At 43.2% G+C, this 19,602-nt stretch overlaps 1 protein-coding gene across 1 annotated transcript; it reads left to right on the plus strand.

The window, feature by feature from the left end:
• Positions 1–16,475: 16,475 nt before the first annotated feature.
• LOC311354440 (galactosylgalactosylxylosylprotein 3-beta-glucuronosyltransferase 1-like) lies at positions 16,476–18,923 on the plus strand (the record flags this gene model as incomplete). The annotated part of the gene is made up of 4 exons (XM_084474244.1): positions 16,476–16,590; positions 17,225–17,643; positions 18,090–18,386; positions 18,837–18,923. The coding sequence occupies 4 exons, from the start codon at positions 16,476–16,478 to the stop codon at positions 18,921–18,923; spliced, it is 918 nt and encodes a 305-aa protein (XP_084330370.1).
• Positions 18,924–19,602: the final 679 nt, after the last annotated feature.

Genomic DNA, 19,602 nt, shown 5'->3' on the forward strand with positions numbered 1-19,602 from the left:
CCTCCAAACTGCCGCCCGCTAAATACAAGATGAACCTTAAAATATGGCTCAGGTAATAATGCTATGAGGCTAACGATTTATAAAACAATGCTTCCAATGCCAAACAAATGGGATGAAGGAGCTAAACCTTGTTAGGGTGAAGGGTTTTCTCATGGATGAAATACGTGCTCAGCCCCTCCCGAAGTCGTTTAACGACGGAGCACTCTGAGGCATGTGTGCAGCTTAAAGTCACAAACTACAAACCCCAGATATTGGAGCTCAGCCAAGCCAAGCAGGGTCAGGGATCACACTAACTGGTAGGCTTCAGTTTATTTGTTGTAGCCTAGTCCTACATGATTTTAGTATAGCTGTTAACCCATGTCGTTACAAACAATGTTGATTTCAATGTGTCATGAGGGTGATAAAGTTCTTATGCTTATTTAAAGGCCTAGCCTACAGATTTTTTTGCACTTTATTCTGTTTTGGGAATTTCCTCCCAGTGCGAATATGTCATTAGTTACTGAAGGCAGTGTTCTGAAATGAGAGTAGAAAATCTTTAAAATATTGTTGCAAGTGGCCTGTATGCATGGCCTTCACATGTTTTTTGTGAAGCTGTCCATGTCTTAAACATATTGATGGGGATGTTTCCAACATTCTCATATAATCCGATTTTTATTTAATTGTATGCACTTTAGTCTCTGTTTTTGACATTTTCTCACAGTGCAAATATGTTTTTGATTGAGTTTCAAAAAATCAACAAAACAAAAAAAAACGTTAAACTATTGATGCATGGTTATGGAAATGGAAATAACAAAATTCCAGGTCTTTTGGAAACCCCTGTTATAGACTAACCCACCAACATCAAGATGGACTCCTATCAAGTAAAATGAAGTTGATTGACAAAACAACATGGCCGCCAGAGGCTCAAAATCATCCACATTTAATTTATCCTAAAGGGCATTGGCCTTTTACATGCCTATTTTGTGTGCTATGTATTAATGTCCGCTCATTGGTGTAAGACACATTTTCTGCTGCTGTCAGTGTGTTCTTTACACAGACGTTGTGAGGTGTGCGTGCGAGAGATAGATGAGAGTTTCTTTGTATACCACATGACATCATAATTATTGCTTGGCTGTTATTTCAGTTATGTTCTTTGTAAGGTGTGGCGAGGACAGTACCTATACATTCCCCTATGATTGCTTTTGCTATGTTCATCCCTTTCAGATTCCTGATGGACAGGTTGGTTGGCACTCCTAGGGGCCCCTCCAACCAACGTTCCTCCTCACCATTATGTTATAAACAATCAACCAACGTTCCTCCTCACCATTATGTTATAAATAATCTGACCAAACCAGTATTAAGACGAGTGTTCATCCATGCATAAAGCATTTATTTTGCAAATGCTGTTTTACATGCCATGGCTAGTGCAAATGCTATGTACTCAAATCAAAATACATTGAATATTGCACTCCACTGAAAAAGAGTCAGTGTTCACATTAATTTGTTAGCACTATATAAATACAAATATAGAACAATACAACTAAATATATATATATATTTTTATAAAAAATTATATAAACAGAGTCTAAAATGCACACATAACTGAGGTGTGAAGTGACTTGGTATTAATTATCTCAAATTAGTTACAGCAATTGAGTAATTTTGAATAGTTTTCTTAGGTAATTAAACCCACTTTACAATTCCAGTGCTCATCAAAACCCTTGAAGGTGCTACATATGAAATTCTGAACATGAATATAACAGCAAACAAACTACAAATGCTGTTTTCTGGCCTTTGCTAGGGCAAATGCTTGCCCTAGCTCAGGGGTGCCCACACTTTTTCGGCCTTCAAGCTACTTTCAAAATGACCAGGTCAAAATGATCTACCTACATTAAATAATGCTAAATATATATTTATTTATATATACTGAGTACATACTCTGATGACTTGCACTGAATGGAGTCATCCAGGGTTTCATAGTCCGGACAGTAGCTGCTGGAAGCTATTCTCAAGCAGGCTTCCAAATGACCATCAGTGATGGTGGAATGGTATTTGGACTTACTAATAATCATGTGGGAAATGGCTGACTGGCATAACTAAGTAGAGCCAAATAATGCAGTCAAGGTAGCACATTTCCTCATGGTTGGATACTTTTCCTTTGTGAGTAAGTTCCCAAATTGTCCATAAGCCCTGGACTTAAGCTCAATATCAGTTTATACTGTCAAAATCTAATCTGCCACTGCAGACGTGTTCAGGTGAAACAATGGTGCAAAAAAATTTTAGCACGTAAATTTAGCAATTGGCTCGATTTAAAGCAAAGTCTTGAACCATTTGTCAAAGTCTGGCAGATCATTTTCGTCAAACAAGTGGTAAATGTCATAGGGATGATACTTTTTAGGGGCTCACCAGGGGGCCCCCAAGAAAAAAAAAAAAAAGGGGCCCTAAGCAGTTGCCTGCCGTGCCTGTTCACAAGCTGCGCCTCTGAATTGAGCCGTGCCAATGGAGTGTTCCCAGACCCAACATCCTGATGTGGGTCTGGCTTGCCAGGCTACCATTCTGCTCCAGCCATTGCCAATTTAGCCCGCAATGATATGTTTTCAGGGCTGCCAACTTTTGGGTTTTGGCCGGAGTGAGATTCTGTATAATCTTGTAAGGGGGGGGGGTTCTCCCGCTGTCTCACGAGGTGTCACACGGTGAAACCGTGACAGTTGGCAGCTCTGATTCAATTCATGTGTAAACATTACCGTTCACATTAATGTTATAGAGTGACATCTTTGTTAATTTAAACAGCGATATAAAGTGTAGGGTGTAGACTATATTAGACTTGTTGAATGCAGAAATGTTTGCTGGGATTGGTTATTCAGTTACACCACTCTAAAGTAAGTTTTCCTGTAAATCACCATTCCTCTAAAATTATGTTTTCATACTGGTGTTTTCTTTCCAGCTGCTGTGAAAAGATGGAATTCCAACAAGGCCACAGATACAGAAATCGAAGCAGCCATGAGTTTACACCTGAAACATGCACCTGCAAGGACTAGGGGGATGGGATTTTGTCCCAATAAGTTTTCATTTTGTTGTTTAAAGAAGATGTAGGCCTACTTGGGTATAAATAAAATGTTTTGGATAGTGAACTTTATACTCTGAAATCTGTCTTTTGTTGAAGATTAATAGGACATGTAGTAATGCTTGAGTGATAGAGTATGCATAACTAAACAAAATATTATAGATGTCTCTGTCTAGCTCAATATTGCTATCCTTTTTATATTAACCAAATGATCTAGGTGTTTAGCATTTGAGCCACATATTTTACAGTGGGTGAAATTCAATGGTAAATACTTAATTCAATTACACTTTATCACAGGTGTGTTTAGTTGGTTACAAGTTAAAACAAGTTCTCCTCAAAATCACAATTTCCTTAAGATTATGTTCTCATGTCGGCAAAGGGTAAAAATGAAGTCACGTTGTGACTCGACGTCTATTGGACTTGTTGACGACGCAGTTTGAGGAAATATTTGCTGGAATTAAGAAGTACAGTCTAATGGTAAATATGTTTAACATTGAGAAATATTATCTACACGCAGCACAAGTTCGCTTGTTATAGGTTTGGTGGGTGTGTCAACGGTCAACTCTATGGTGGCAGTGGAAGCTATAGGCTACTGAAAAACTCAAATTGGGGCAAACTACAAGGTAACTGAAATGTAGCTTATTGTATTTGTGTTCATAATTAAGTGGGTATGTAGTGACTTGGCTTAAAAGTAAATTTCATGTAGGTTGAAGTAATGTCGTCTATACAACGTTGAAACGACGTGGACTGATGTCGTCTATGAGCCGTCGAAACGACGTAGGTCGAAAGGCCAACGTCAGAAAAACTTTCATATCAGCCCATCAACTAGACGTCATATCGACCTCCATGACCAACGTCGATTAGACCTCTGATCGAAATGTTTGCTGGGCACATTATTTATTTGTATGTGTGAAAGTTTTTGGTTTTGTCCCTGCATACCACCAGTAGCGGTTCTGCATTGAATTACGCCCCGGGCAAGACCCACTCCGTGCGCCCCCCCCCCCCCCCCCCCCCGATTACGGGTTGGTGGAGTCGTTGACGGGGGGGGTGGGGGGGATTATCAGTAATAGAAAATGTGCGGATAATTTTTTTTCTCGTGTGCTCCTGCCGCCCCCCCTGCAATGCCGCCCCGGGCGGCTGCCCGCTTCGCCAAACGTAAAACGTAAAACCGCCGTAAAACCGCCACTGCCTACCACCACTGGACTATGAAAGGACCAGACAGACTATGACTTGACAGTATATTGGCTATGAAATTTGCATATATGGACTATGACATGCCCATATATAATAAAGTCCCAGACACAGGGTTTCATTGAGAGGGATTTTTATAACATGTATAACCATACCTCTTTGTTATGCTAGCCCTTTGAACCTTTGAACATGAACCAAAAATAACCAAATAAATAGACCATCGGTCTCGGGAATGCCTCCTGGAATGCTAAAACATTATCAGCATGACGTGATGACATGTCGATAAGGTAATGCATAAGGTAATGCATGACGATAAGGTAATGCATTTATAAGCATTAAATAACAGTAAAGTAATGGTCTAGTAATCAACTTTGGTGTCAACGTTTACTGATGAATAAGGCGTATTACTGCATTAACTAATGTTAATTAATGGTTAATTAATGTATGTAAAGTGTTACCCAGTCATTTGTGCATATACTGCACAGTATTTTTTGCGGTTTTGCACACATCATAATGGCACGATAAAAACATTATGGAATAGACCTACACATAACAACTCTGAAGTCTCAAAATGAAAGGCAAGGTTGGCACATTTTTCGGAAAAAAAAGAAAATAACCTGACTCATGTTGACCAAAGCGCTGTCAGAACAACAGCAGTAGATACAACAGTTTGAAATAGTATATAGTAACCTGAATGACCTGAATGACCGATGGAGGAAACCCTTAGGCAGGCGATCATATAAATAGTGGAAGGAAAAAAACAATACAAAACGAACCAGCACCACGTCCAAATCCAATCCATACTGGAGACAAAGTCCCACAAAGTCCCAGATGTTCATACAGCCCTATGGATACCTAAAGCCAACTCCAAAAAACAAAGCAGGTGACAAAGCAGCACAAAGTCTGCATATAGACACAACATATCCATCTCCATGTACAATCAAAATACAGTTAACATTCACACAACATTCACATAACACACAAATTCATATACCCCATAACATACAACCCAGGAATATTTCAGAAAACACCAGTACAAGGTTTGAGGAGAGTGAGAAGTTTGACTGGCCAAAATACACAAGTGTTTGGCTCAGTGGACGAAGACCGTTTCACCATCCAGCGTCCCAGCCTCAAGGACTAACTGGTGGCTACATCAAGTTCATTTAGCTAGCAACATGGGAAGCTATCACCCCTCTCGCTATGAATAATGAGAAGAATGGGTCCTAAAATTGACCAACAGTTCACAGGACTAATGCACGGGGAAAGGGCTTTGCCACCCGTGTTTTATTTTCAAGAACACACAGCTAACATTAGCCCCGAAACGGGACGCTGCTGCTCCCCAGCTGGGAAGTATCAGCGTTCCATTTCAGGGCTAAGCTAACGTTAGCCTGCTAGCTTCCCGCTCCCAATTCATATGTAACGTTACAAATACGAAAACCCGCTATCCATGAGAATATGCCATGTAGCCTCAAATTCAACAGTTTAGCATGCAAATAGTAAAAGGGTAATGTCTTTAAAAATACAGTTGCATTTTAAATTGCAGTGTCTTTTCGAAACTCACCTGCAACTCTTACATGCTGCCGAACTTGATGGCAAAATGATATCACCTGCGCATGCATTGGAGGGATTACGTGTTGGTGCGCAAGGAAAAATAGTTCCTAAATGGAACTCGAGTAAATGCTGGAATAAAACATTTTAACACCCGTATTGGCCATATACATGATAGCATATTGCATTTGGAATAATAATATAATATAATAATAACACTTTTCAATAACACAATTCATGTGTAGACATTACCGTTCACATTAATGTTACAGAGTGACATTGTTGTTAATTTAAACAGCGATATAAAGTGTTTATTCAGTTACACCACTGTCAAACAAGCTTTCCTCGAAAACACCATTTCCCTAGGCCTACATGTTTTCATGTCGGCAAATGGTCGAAATAAAGTCAGGTTGTGACCCGGCGTAGGCTATATTAGACTTGTTGAATGCAGAAATGTTCGATGGGAGTGGTTACACCACTCTAAAGTAAGTTTTCCTGTAAATCACCATTCTTAGAAATGGAGTAACTCGAAAACTCGGTGTCTACTAGACTTGTTTTTGGTCCAGTAGACGTCACAACGTCACAACGTGACTGTATTTCGACATGAAAACATAATGGAATGGTGATTTACAGGCTGGGGCTCTAGATGGTGAAACTGTCTTCGTCTACTGAGCCAAACACTTGTGTATTTTGGCCAGTCAAACTTCTCACTCTCCCCAAACCTTGTACTGGTGTTTTTTTTCCAGCTGCTGTGAAAAGATGGAATTCCAAGGCCACAGATACAGAAATCGAAACAGCCATGAGTTTACACCTGAAACATGCACCTGCAAGGACTGGGGGGGATTGGATTTTGGTCCCAATAAGTTTTCATTTTGTTGTTTAAAGAAGATGTAGGCCTACTTGGGTATAAATAAAATGTTTTGGATAGTGCACTTCATACCCTGAAATCGGTCTTTTGTTGAAGATTAATAGGACATGTATTAATGCTTGAGTGATAGAGTATGCATAACAAACAAAATATTTAGATGTATCTGTCTAGCTCAATATTGCTATCCTTTTTATATGAACCAAATGATCTAGGTGTTTAGCATTTGAGCCACATATTTTACAGTGGGTGAAATTCAATGGTAAATACTTAATTAAATTACACTTTATCACAGGTGTGTTTAGTTGGTTACAAGTTAAAACAAGTTCTCCTCAAAATCACAATTTCTTTAAGATTATGTTCTCATGTCGGCAGTGACGGACTGGGATTAAAAAACGGCCCTGGCATTTTCACCCACCAGCGGCCCACACGGGGGCGCACACGCGCGTGCACGTGCCCGCTACACAGCTATAACTTCACACGCACGGAAATAACACGCACTTTTGTAGCCCCATTCCTGCTCGCACCATTGGACCTATGAACCTTGGAACTCTGACTGGACAACCCTGTGTTCTCACCGACACCCCCATGGGTCTCAAGCCAGCACCTATTCCTCAAACCCCTTCAGGCACAATTACCACCAAAAGCAGTTTTTAAAAGACGGATAGCAATACTTGAATGTGTAGTTCTAAGCCATAATCACATGCATGGATACCGATGAGAGCCCGCCTGGTGCAATTATTTTCACAATTAAACAGTTTTGTCTTGCAAAGCACATCTTCATTTTAGGCCTACTCCAGTAGGTGCTTGAATCCTGCACATTCAGATGTATTCCGTTTGTAGAAATCCAATCATTGTGTGTGGGAGGTTTAATGTGATATTATGAGTGCTTTTTTTAACCTTCAATCACATTCATACTTGGAGCGCGTAGTTCGCCAGGGAGCTTCAACCTTTCACAGACGTGCTCGACACGGGAGAAACCGCACACTTCTTTTGGCTTGCCCCGCCTCGAACCACAGTGGCTATAAATTAAGCCAGCTCACGACAGATTGGTGTGTATGCGGGACGCAGCGTCGGTGGGCATTTGGTGACATGTTGTGAAGAAAGTGGGGGACCTTTTGGCTCTCTTCTCTTACGGGATTTATTTGAGGTTACATTTTGGCAATCGAGAGGGGGGATTTATCGGAAGGGGGCGGGGGGCATGCTACATCGCGAATCCAGGTGTGTAATCTATGCTTTCTTTCATTTTTTCTTTTTTTCCGCTATTCCCTATTCCGTGCATAATGAAATGCGTGCGAAATATGGGTTGTCAGGTGAAGAGAGAGAGAGAGAGAGAGTGTGAGAGAGAGAGTGTGAGAGAGAGAGAGAGAGAGAGAGAGAGAGAGAGAGAACGTATCAAAAACCCACAGTGCCTGGAGCACATTGACAGCGCCTAGGTGCTAGCTGTTAGAAGTAAAAAATAAAAAAATAAAAAACTTTTATTACTTATTCAATTACTTTTTATTAATATTTATTGATCAGAGCAGCGGGAAACGTCTGTTTAAGGTCTCTCTCTCTCTCTCTCTCTCTCTCTCTCTCTCTCTCTCTCTCTCTCTCTCTCTCTCTCTCTCTCTCTCTCTCTCTCTCTCTCTCTCTCTCTCTCTCTCTCTCTATCTCTCTCCTCTCTCTCTCTCTCTCTCTCTCTCTCTCTCTCTCAGGCTACATTGATATATTTCATCATCATTCTTTAATTTGTTGAAATAGTATTTTTAGGCTAATCTAATCTGGTTGATTCACTTTTGAACATTTCTATAATGATCCAAAAGCATAAGATACACGACATAGTGCTTGTATCCAAGACACAAAGTGGATAATGTTGTTTGTCAATGATTTGACAATCGGTTTGAACAACTGATCAACTAAGTGCAGTTTAATCTTTGTTATGTTTTTCATTGAAAGAGAAAGATGTCCACCAAGCTGTTGATACATTTTGATACATTTATCAATATTCTGCAATCTGCACACAATTACGCAGCATATTTTGAGCTTTGGTGTTTCTTGTAATTTCTTGTATTTTTTAGTTAATCATGTCAATAATTAATAATGTTTATAGAAAAAAAAAGAAAGAAAAAAAATGCTTTCTTCCTGTAAGAAATGTGAGAAATTGATGATTCCTCCCAACTCACAGCTCTTGCAATTCACACTGTTGGAGGCAAAGTCACACTTTCCTCTACTGACTGAAGTATTATTTGGAGACAAGGAAGATGACTTGATGATCAGATCCAATGTAACTTTACTTCGGTTAGGTTCAGGAACATACAACACCGGTATTCCTACGCTGCTCACGTAGTGACGTATCACTCCGCATATCATCTAGTAACATTTACATATCACAACATCCCCGCTGTTTAGCTAGAGAACCAGGAAAATACATAACACTGTATTAACAACACTATTAAAAAGTAACTAAATTCAGTGCTTATTAAAACCGTAAGCATTAACATATCATGAGAATGATTCAATCCATTGACATTGTCAAACAGGGGGAAAAGACAAGGAAACAAAACATCTAAAATATAAATTTAAAAGACAAAAACGAATATGGAGGCCTAATGTATAAAATGAATAATAAAAAAAACAATTGACCACAATAGGGATATTGGCCATATTTCATGTAGCCTAAAGTTTGGGAGACAGGGTCACACACACACTGTGGCAATCCGCCTTGGGAGTGAACCGCCTTGCTCCAATCAGGACATGATTTAATTGTGCAAAAACCAAAAAGGCACCTTTATTGCGAAATCAAGTCTTTTACAAAAATAACCAAAACTGGGTGGATTGACAGTACAGTCACCCGGAAGGACCGGTCTCTCCACATGTGAGCCCATGGCTGTGAGAGCCCTGAATGAGTGGAGAAGCAGGCTATTTAAGCCCTGCTGCTCCACCTGTTCCTCAGGTGCTCTGCATTTGGCTAATTGCCAAGGCTGGGTTGCCACAACACACAGAAACACACACACAAAGAAAATGCAATTATAAACACCTTCAGAATACCTTCAGCCAGAGAAGCACGCAATAATTTGGTCTTAGTTAAAAGATAGACATAACCTTTAGGTAGTGAGTATCGAGAAGGAAACTTGTGTTTCCTTCTACCAGCCTGAGGATTAAGTGCACACCTAATGCTTCAATTTGTCAATATCTCGGGTAGTTTTGTTTATTTGAACAAAAATCCTGAGGACACTGAATTATACAACAGTGTGCAGAGCATAATAACACAACAACTTAGAACTGTGATGTTTTGTGACTGAAAAACTGAAAAGGTGAGACATTGAAAATGTGAAAAACTAAATTGTGCAAAAGAATCCTACAGGCATAGATTCATTGCAAAATCGAATCAACAGCTTTGTAGTGTTTGTCAAGTTATTCTACGTATTTGGAGTCTGTATTTATTCAGCAACTCGGTACAGCAGCAGTCGGCTAGTGTGCACGAACAGAACTCCCCGCTCACATCTCCCGTACTGACGTCACCCCCCATTACTTCAAAATAAAGACACTGCTTACACTATTATACCATAATACCACATCTCCCTTTCTATGAGAACAAAGGGTGGACTACCTTTGTCTCTTCAGGTCTTAAGGGGTTTATTCTGCCCTTTTGCTGGAAGACCTGTCCCTGATCTGTCCCTGTGTTAAGCATGCAAAATAGAAATAAATAACTTACACATTACCATACTGCAGGGTTCCCCAATTAGTTTTGCCAGAGGGCCAAATTTGGTCAAGCATGCCACACCAAGGGCCGATATATCGTTACATTTTTTTAATTCGCCATTTTTATGTGCACATTTTGCTTTAATTATCATTACTATAATTATTAGTAGTAGTTGAAAATACCCTGTGTTAGGAGTCACACAATAATGCTCTCTTGAAACAAAATTTGTCCAAAACCTACCATTAATTTATTAAAATGCCGCTGGAACATCAGCAAACAAAAAGTCCAGCAAACAAACACGCACACAGTGCAGCAGCCCCAAACATAAAAACTTAAATAGCATCAGCACAGTGTGTCTTCAACAGGGCATTGGGCCTGGTGCCATCCATCCAGATCAGTGTGTGTTCACATCCACTCTCTTCCCCTCTCTATATGTCTCTCCCTCCCTCTCTAAGAGACACAGGAAGATTTTAGTTAGTTAGCTTTAAAATGTGATACCACAATATGTGACATTAGTTTTAAACTTTTAAAATATGTGTAGCAAATAACATCAGTCTGTAAACAAACAAAAAAATATATATATATATTATTATTTATTTTTTACATGTGAATGCCACTGGGTCAGCGCGGGCCGGACATTTGGCTCCTGCGGGCCGGATCTGGCCCGCGGGCCGCTAATTGGGGTTCACTGCCATACTGTGAACTATTACTTAAGCAGGCTGTGTTCTTCAAAACTTAAACTCTCAGGTTTCAAATAAATGTAAACAGTAAAGCAGAACAATTTCACAATCACATTTTACTCTTTTTTTTTTTTTTACTGTAGAAAGCAAATCAATACTTCACATATCAAGTCTCTGCGGCTGTCTAACCACTCTCCCACACCTGGTCCGCACAGTCTCTGTGGTGGGGCCCTCTGCCGGGTGGTTGTCACTGGTGGAGCTGGCTCTGGTGATGATGTCACTGGTGGCTCATCAGCATCAACTACCCCACCGTTGGTCCACAGTGGCACCAAGTGATGCTGGTTCCTCCTCAGTGTGCCCTGAGGCCCCTGGACGATATAAGAGCGAGGGGTGTTGTGTGTTGATAGCACTGTGCCCTGGACTCGTGCATCGGTGATCCACACATCCTCCCCAGGTACGAGTGGCTCCAGGTTTCTTGTGCCGTGTCTCTTGTCAAAGGATTTAGCGTTGTTTCTCCTCTTCTCCCTTTCTTTAGCCTCCAGCACGTTGTAGTCAGGCAAAACTGGATGCAGCAGGGTTGGAAGGGCAGAAACTGTAGTGCAGAGACGGCGGCCCATCAACAGCTCGGCCGGGCTATAGCCGTTCTGTAGAGGGGTTGCTCTGTAGGCCAGCAATGCAAGATATGGGTCTGATGCCTTTGTTAGCAGGTTTTTCATGGTTTGTACAGCGTGTTCCGCCTCCTCATTGCTCTGCGGAAACTTGGGGCTGCTTGTGATGTGCACAAAGCCATACTCTGCTGCAAAGGCTTTAAAATGGCTACCTGAGAACTGGGGTCCATTGTCACTTTTAAAAAAATCACAAATTCCATGACGAGAAAACATGGATTTCAGGTGCAACACCACATCTGTGGACCTTGTGGGTGACAACAACGCAATTTCCACATACCTTGAGAAATAATCTACTACTAGTAAATAGGTTTTGCCTTTCAGCGTGAACAGGTCAGCTCCCAAGGTTTGCCAAGGCCTGTCTGGCATCTCCGTTGGTATCAGCGGCTCTTTGACGTTCCTTCTCTCTTGAATGCAGGTTCTACATTTCAGCACCATGTCATTCAGCTGGCTGCTGAGTCCTGGCCACCATACTGTCTGTTTGGCCTGGCCCCTGCACTTTGTCACCCCCAGGTGTCCCTCATGTAGTCTCTGCAGCACATCACCTTGTAATGCTGATGGGATGACGAGCCTCGTGCCCCGCAGCAGCAGTCCATCGTGCACAGTCAGCACTGCTCTATCAGCCCAGTAATGTTTCAGCACTCCCTGCAGTTGGCTTTTGTCAGGCCAGCCATCTGTGCAGTACTCCATCAGTGCAGAGCATGTGCTGTCTGCCTTCAGGTATTCACGTAGACTGCTCAGATAATCTCCACTGACAGGAATGTTGCTAATGACAGAGTCTACATAGATGTTGGTGTCTTCTAGTAGGCGTGTATCTGTGTGTGCTCTTGCGGCTCTCAGAGGAGCACGAGATAAGGTGTCAGCTGTCCACAGGCTTTTGCCAGGGACATGATTGACTGTATAGTTGTACCTCGTGAGTCGCATTCTAAATCTTTGGATTCTTGGTGGGAGGTCATCCAAAGCTTTCCCTCCCAGCAGACTCACCAACTTCTACGAATGGTCTTCCCAGGATGAAACAGCTGAACCTTTCACAAGCCCACGTTGCAGCCAATGCCTCCTTCTCTACTTGAGCGTAGCGCTGCTCAGTTGGCGTCATTCACCTGGACGCATAAGCCACAGGTGACCACCTGGCATCGCTCTTCTGCAGCAGGACTGCCCCCAGGCCAAAGGAAGAGGCATCAGCAGAGATTTTAAGTGCACTGTTTGGGTTGTATAGTGCAAGCACTGGTGTGGATGACAGCTCTGTTTTTAACTGATCAAAGGCGGCCTGCTGCTCTGTTCCCCAGTACCAGTGGTTCTTCTTGGAGAGCAGGTCTCTTAGCACTTTGTCTTTTTCAGCCAGGTTAGGCAAGAAGCGGCCCAGCTGATTGACCATGCCCAGAAAACTCCTGACTTCGCTGACATTTTTGGGTGCATCCATCTCTTGCACAGCTCTTGTCTTCTCTGGATCTGGCTTCACTCCATCTGCTGAAATCACATGACCCAGGAATCTGACTGTGTGGCATTTTGGCATTCTGTGAGCTCACATTTGTCCATGTTGAGCGTAATGCCGGCCCTTTGTGCCTTCTCTAGCACTGCATGTAGCCGCATATCCTGCTCGTCCTGCGTCTGTCCCCCCCAGACCAGAATGTCATCCATGTGACGTGACAGAGTACCCCCTCCAGGCCACCGGTCATTTCTGTCACCATCATTCTCTGAAACTGCTCGGGGGTGGAAGCTATGCCGAAATGTAGCCGGTTAAAATAGTAGCACCCAAAAGGCGTGATGAAGGTGGTGTATTTGGCAGACTCTTTTGTCAATGGCACTTGCCAAAAGCCCATATTGGCATCTAATTTGCTGAATACTGTTGTGCCAGCTAGCATGCCCAGAGTGTGCTTGACAGAAGGCAGGATAAACTTTTCTCTGCATACTGATTCATTCATCCTTGTGAAATCCACACAAATGCGAACAGTACCTGCTTTTTTCGGTACCACCACCATCCCGGCGCACCATCAGTCGGCTCCTCAATCTTAGTGATTACGCCCATCTTCTCCATACGGTCTATCTCCTCCTTCACTTTTCCCATCAGCGGCAGAGGGACTCTGCGTAGTGCGTGGAGTGAGAAGGGCACAGCCTCTGGCTTTAATTTAATTGAGTATGGCCTCCGAACAAGACCCAAGCCGCTACACAGCTTCGGATACTGCTGTTTCACAGATTCCATGGTGATGCTGTCAACCCTGCACACAAGCTGAAGCTGTTCTATGGCAGGCCTTCCCAACTGTGTAGTGTGCAGGTCTTTTATGACATTTGTGACATCAGCACCAGTGTCTATTTTAAAGCACACTTTTTTTTGTCTTACTTGTAGCTGCACTGTCCACGGGTCTTTTCCAGCATCCATGGCTCCCAGGAAATAACTCTCTTCTTCCCTTGTAGTGACAGCATTCAGAGAATTTGTCCCCATAATGTCCCTTTTTGCCACAGTTGTGACACACAGCATCTGTAGCAGGGCATTCTAATTTCCCATGTGAGGGCATTTTTCCACATCTATAACAGGCCTTTGAACCTTGTTGTGGCCATGCATTAGGTTTGTATTTGCCTGGTGTTTGTGCTTGTGGCTGAGGCTTTGAGGGAAATTTGGGTTTTCTGTAGCTTTTAGCATGCACAGCATCAACATTGGAGCACTTATTAGCACCGCCAGTTTCTCCTCTTAAGTCATACTGCTGTCATCTAACTTCTTCAGACTGCCTTGTCTTTGTTATAGCAGTTTCAAGGGTTTCAAGTCTCTGTCTAGCTGTAGCTTTTCTGACAATGAGACATTACTCAGCCCGACCACTAACCCTATCAGCTCTTTCTGTAACTGTCCATAGTTGCAATGTTCAGCTAATCCGTATAGAGCAGTGATGAAGGAATCCACGGTTTCTCCCGGCAGTTGCACACGCTGATTGAACTTGGCTCTTTCGTAGATAACGTTCTTTTTAGGCACAAAAAATGCATCAAAGCCCGCCTTAACATCCGTGTACTTCTCTACTCTACTCTCATCTGCAGTCAGCGTTAGCCCCTTTAGCACATCTTCGGCTTCATCGCCCATGCAATACACTAGCGTGTTTACCTGGTTTTCTTCCGACGTTGCGTTTAAATTGCTTGCAAGCCGAAAACGGTCGAATCTCCTAATCCAACGCTCCCATTCTTGAGGCTTGGTAAAATCAAATGGCTCTGGAGGTTGTATTGTGAAGGTAGCAGTTGGTGTAGGTGGCGCCATATCTGCAGGCTCGCCCATTCCTCCGCCAATTCCTCTTCTTTTTTTTTTTTTCTTTCTCAGCTTACAAGTCGCCCAGTTCTGACACCATGTCAAGTTATTCTTAATAACAGGTTCGTACAACGACGTATTTGGAGTCTGTATTTATTCAGCAACTCCGTACAGCAGCAGTCGGCTAGTGTGCATGAACAGAACTCCCCGCTCACATCTCCCGTACTGACGTCACCCCCCATTACTTCAAAATAAAGGCACTGCTTACACTATTATACCATAATACCACAGTGTTGATGCCAAAGTGTTGAAAGGTGATGAAAGGCACTGTTAGATTTCAGCTTATTTCTAAACTGTTTGTCTCTGCGTTGTGTATATTCCCAATTGTAGTAGTAATTCTTGAAGTTTAAATCAAGGAAGCTTGACAGGTTGGATCAGAGGGTCGAATGGATGGTTTATTCCAGGATGTAATACATCAAGATACAGACTTAGGTTGAATAATCTATAGTGTAGGTGGTGAGGAGCAGTCTCCTGATGTGCTCCTTGACTGTCGATCCCTCTTCTCGCCGAACCGAAGGTTTGGGGCGAGTATTATAATAAGAAAATGTAAATAACAAAATAACAGAAGCAGTCTCTCCCTTGATAAGGTATATGGCCCTTGCTATGCCCCAGACGACCAGGTTTGTTCGACCTTGTTGGGACATAACAAATGGAGGAATGTTGGAAATAACACCTGGTATCAATAGGAGAGGCACTGGCCTGTTCATAGACTTGAGAAATGTGAAGAAAGAGAGACACTAAAATACACCAATATTCTACAGCACACAGTAATTAAAGATGGCTACCACAACAAAAAAATGATTTTACCTGATGGCACGCTGTACATAATGGTCCCCCAAATGTGTTATCAGTAAAATACAAGCCAACATCAGATTGCATTTAGATTGTGTTACATGCATGTTTGTTCCCCGATCCAAAGTCCATCTGGTCCATCTGGTAATATATCGTTAAAGCATATTAGGGTGATCAGCAAATATCAGTTGTATGGATGAATATAATCGTTATAGCATATTATATTGATCCATACAGCTGATATTTGTAATCAATGGGAGAACGAACACTAAACAAAATAAGGACAAAGACAGAGAACACAGACAATACAATAATCATTCTGCAATATCAAACACCTTTCACAAGACTTTCTGTAGTAAAATAGATTTTCAAATGAGAGGGAAAGGACCAAGCATATTCTGGGCCCTATTTCTAGTGTGCATTAAGCTGAGGTGGCCCAAAACTGTGCTCCTCACACACAACTGAAGGTGTCTGCGGCTGATGTCTTAATGGAGGGCTTATAGCCTGCGGTACATTAGAATACAAATCACAAGGTGTTGCAGTGATGGCCCGTTAGATCAGGGAACCAGACCCTTCCTTTATTGGCCATAAAAGAAACTATATACTATACTGCCCCCTATTTGGTTGGAGTGTGGAGGACTGACTCTAGCCTTTATCTCTTGACCATTCTAACAGTAACCCCCGTCCAAACCAAAACAACCTGCATCAGGCAGCCGTGAGATGTTGACCAGTCGAGACTTTGTGGCTCTGTTGCTGATCTCCCTGTCCTGGTCGCTCCTCATCTGGCACCTAATCACCGGCAACCGTATGGACCTCTACTGGAAGGGAACGCCGGGTATATATCACCCCTCTTTATCCTTGAGCCAGCTGCTTTCACCCAAAGCCACTTACAGTAAACTGAGATCCTTTACCTTGGGTTATGGGAATGGGACGACACTAGCCACGACTCTAGTTATGAAAGTTCTGAAATGATAAAGGAGCATGTTCTATACGGATCCCCAATGAGAGAGTTTTTGCATAACTAAGAAATGCATTCAATTAGTATGGAGCCTAAATGGCCTAAAGCTAAAAAAAAAGTATTGGGAGCAAACACCAAAACACAAATATGAATCAGATCTGAGTATTTTAGTGTTGGCTGCTACTACTGCCCTGCTTTTGATTTGTGGAAGTCTGCAAGATGGTCTAAAAATAGTGGGTGGTCCATTGCTTTATATTTTATTTGATATGTGACACAATATATGGTGCATCTTGCATGCAATGTGCAGGGAAAGCTAACCTACCCGTAGCAGCTCCCACAATTCTAGCCAAGCCATATGTAGGCCTCAATGAAGACGGGTATGCACGTTTTCACCCTAACAAGGTTTAGCTCCTTCATCCCATTTGTTTGGCATTGGAAGCATTGTTTTATAAATCGTTAGCCTCATAGTATTATTACCTGAGCCATATTTTAAGGTTCATCTTGTATTTAGCGGGCGGCGGCGTGGAGGTGGTGCGCATCGAGTACGTCTACCGCCGGCCCCCGCCCTGGTCCGCCACGCTGGTCCCCATCTATGTGATCACCCCCACCTTCCAACGGGCGGTGCAGAAGGCGGAGCTGACGCGGATGGCCCACACCTTCCTCCACGTGGCCAACCTGCACTGGATCGTGATCGAGGACGCCCAGAACGCCACCGCCCTGGTGGGCCGCCTGCTGAAGAGCACGGGCCTCAACTACACCCACCTCCACACGGAGACGCCCAGGCGCGTGAAGGAGATCGGGTATCCGCGGGGGAGCAGCCAGAGGAACTTGGGGCTGCACTGGCTGCGCCTGACCATGGGCGAGGCGCCCCCCGGGGTGGTGTACTTTGCGGACGATGACAACGTGTACAGCCTGGAGCTCTTTGAGGAGGTGACGACAGACATGCTTTTTCCCGAGAGGTTTGCATGATGCAGCTGGGATGAGGTGTCTGGAAGTGGGGGGGGGGGGGGAGTCTTTGAGTCGACCTAGAGACCTAGAGAATTGAAATGTTACACTGAGGCTGTGTCAATTCTCTTTTGATCTCCAATCTATTCTAGAGATCTTTTTGTCCCAACAAAAAGCCTGATTTTCATGGATAGGAGTGTGGACATGGCCCCGGATTAATAGCTACGATTAAGGTTAACTTATTTGAAATGCTCATAGAACAAACATGGACTTTAAAATCGACTACAGTTAATTGCTACGGTTCAGTGTTAGCAGTAAGTGCTAGTCTGCCTTTTTCCATTCCGTTCAATTTGGTATTGCGTGTACGGGTGACCCCAAGCGCACAATGGTTCTTCATCCCTGCTCTCTCTTCACGTCCCCATGCCGCCCAGATGCGCTCCACCACAATGGTGTCCGTGTGGCCAGTGGGTCTCATCGCAGGCCGGAAATTCGAGTCGCCCAAGATCAACGCCCAGGGCAAGGTGTGCGGCTGGGATACGGGGTTCGCACCGAATCGGAAGTTCGCCATCGACATGGCCGGCTTCGCCATTAACCTGGAGCTCCTCATCCGAAAGTCTGAGGTCGTCTTCAAGCTGCAAGGCATCCCAGGAGGTTACCAGGAGACCGACCTGCTGAGTGGGCTGGTTTCCGTCAAAGACCTGGAGCCCAAGGCGGATAACTGCACCAAGGTAAGCCCAGAGGTCACCCCTTCCTCTGGGGGTCTGGGTTGGAGACAAGGACATTTGAGTGAAAGATGTTTTATGCGTCACCGATTGGTGTCACCGCCGGGATTAGTAGCTGTTGAAATTGTGCATTTTTGTCGAATTGTCAGTCACTTGCAGGCTTGGCCTTCTAGACTCTCTTCAAATATAATATAGCCTATGCTCCCATGTTTCTTGAATGGGGCTGTATTTCAACATTGTGGCGGTTTATACATTTGTCTGAAATCGTCCTTTCTCTGCTCGGGTGTGTGAGTGCGTATCCCATGTGTGTGCATGAGACATCTTTGAAGACCTTTGAAGAAAAGTTGAATATCTTAAAAATGATAATGACAATTGGTTATTTTCTTTTTCATTGTTCTCATCCATCTGGTGTGTCCTCATCCATCTCATGTGCTCTCCTCCCTGTGGTTCAACCAGGTGCTGGTGTGGCACACCAGGACACAGAGGCCAACACTGGTGAAAGATGGCCAGCGAGGGTTCACAAACCCCGATATTGAAGTATGACGACATGTTCCGGGGTAACCCAGGTAACCACACTGTTACTCTTATTCTGGTCCTGATTCTTGTCCTAGCTTTGTTGCATATGGGGAATGGGTTAACCTAGCTATTGTTAGTGCTTGGCACTTGGTTCTGTGGACATCCTTACTGTACCGACAGCGATATATATTGTTTTTCTTTCTTCTGACAAATTGACTTGTTGTAAGTCGCTTTGGATAACACCGTCTGTTAAATGCCCTAAATGTAAATGTAAAATGATGTTACGTACGTTGAAAAGCTTCAATGCTTGGATAATTACATTTCATTGTTTATTATATTTAATTTCATTTTAGGCATTGAGGAAAAGGGACACCACACCGTCAGTCTGGACGCCGTGAAGAGAGGGTTCAGCCGCCAAATAAAGAGCTCTCTCAGCGACGTACAGCACCAGCCCGGGCCCCTGCTCGGCTGGACATAGGGGCCCTTTTTGTTTCGCGGCCCCTAACTAGTTGGTTGGGGCACAGGGCTGCCGCGCAGGGAAATAATGGGGCCCTTGTCTTGTGCAAGGCAGCGGCAATTGACAATCAGAGACATGGTGGAGGGCATTTCTGAAATATTCCTGGGTTGTATGTTATGGGGTATATGGATTTGTGTTATGTGAATGTTGTGTGAATGTTAACTATATTTTGATTGTACATGGAGATGG

The sequence above is a fragment of the Micromesistius poutassou genome (genome assembly GCF_964030765.1).
Source record: "Micromesistius poutassou genome assembly, chromosome: 10".
Taxonomy (NCBI): domain Eukaryota; kingdom Metazoa; phylum Chordata; class Actinopteri; order Gadiformes; family Gadidae; genus Micromesistius; species Micromesistius poutassou.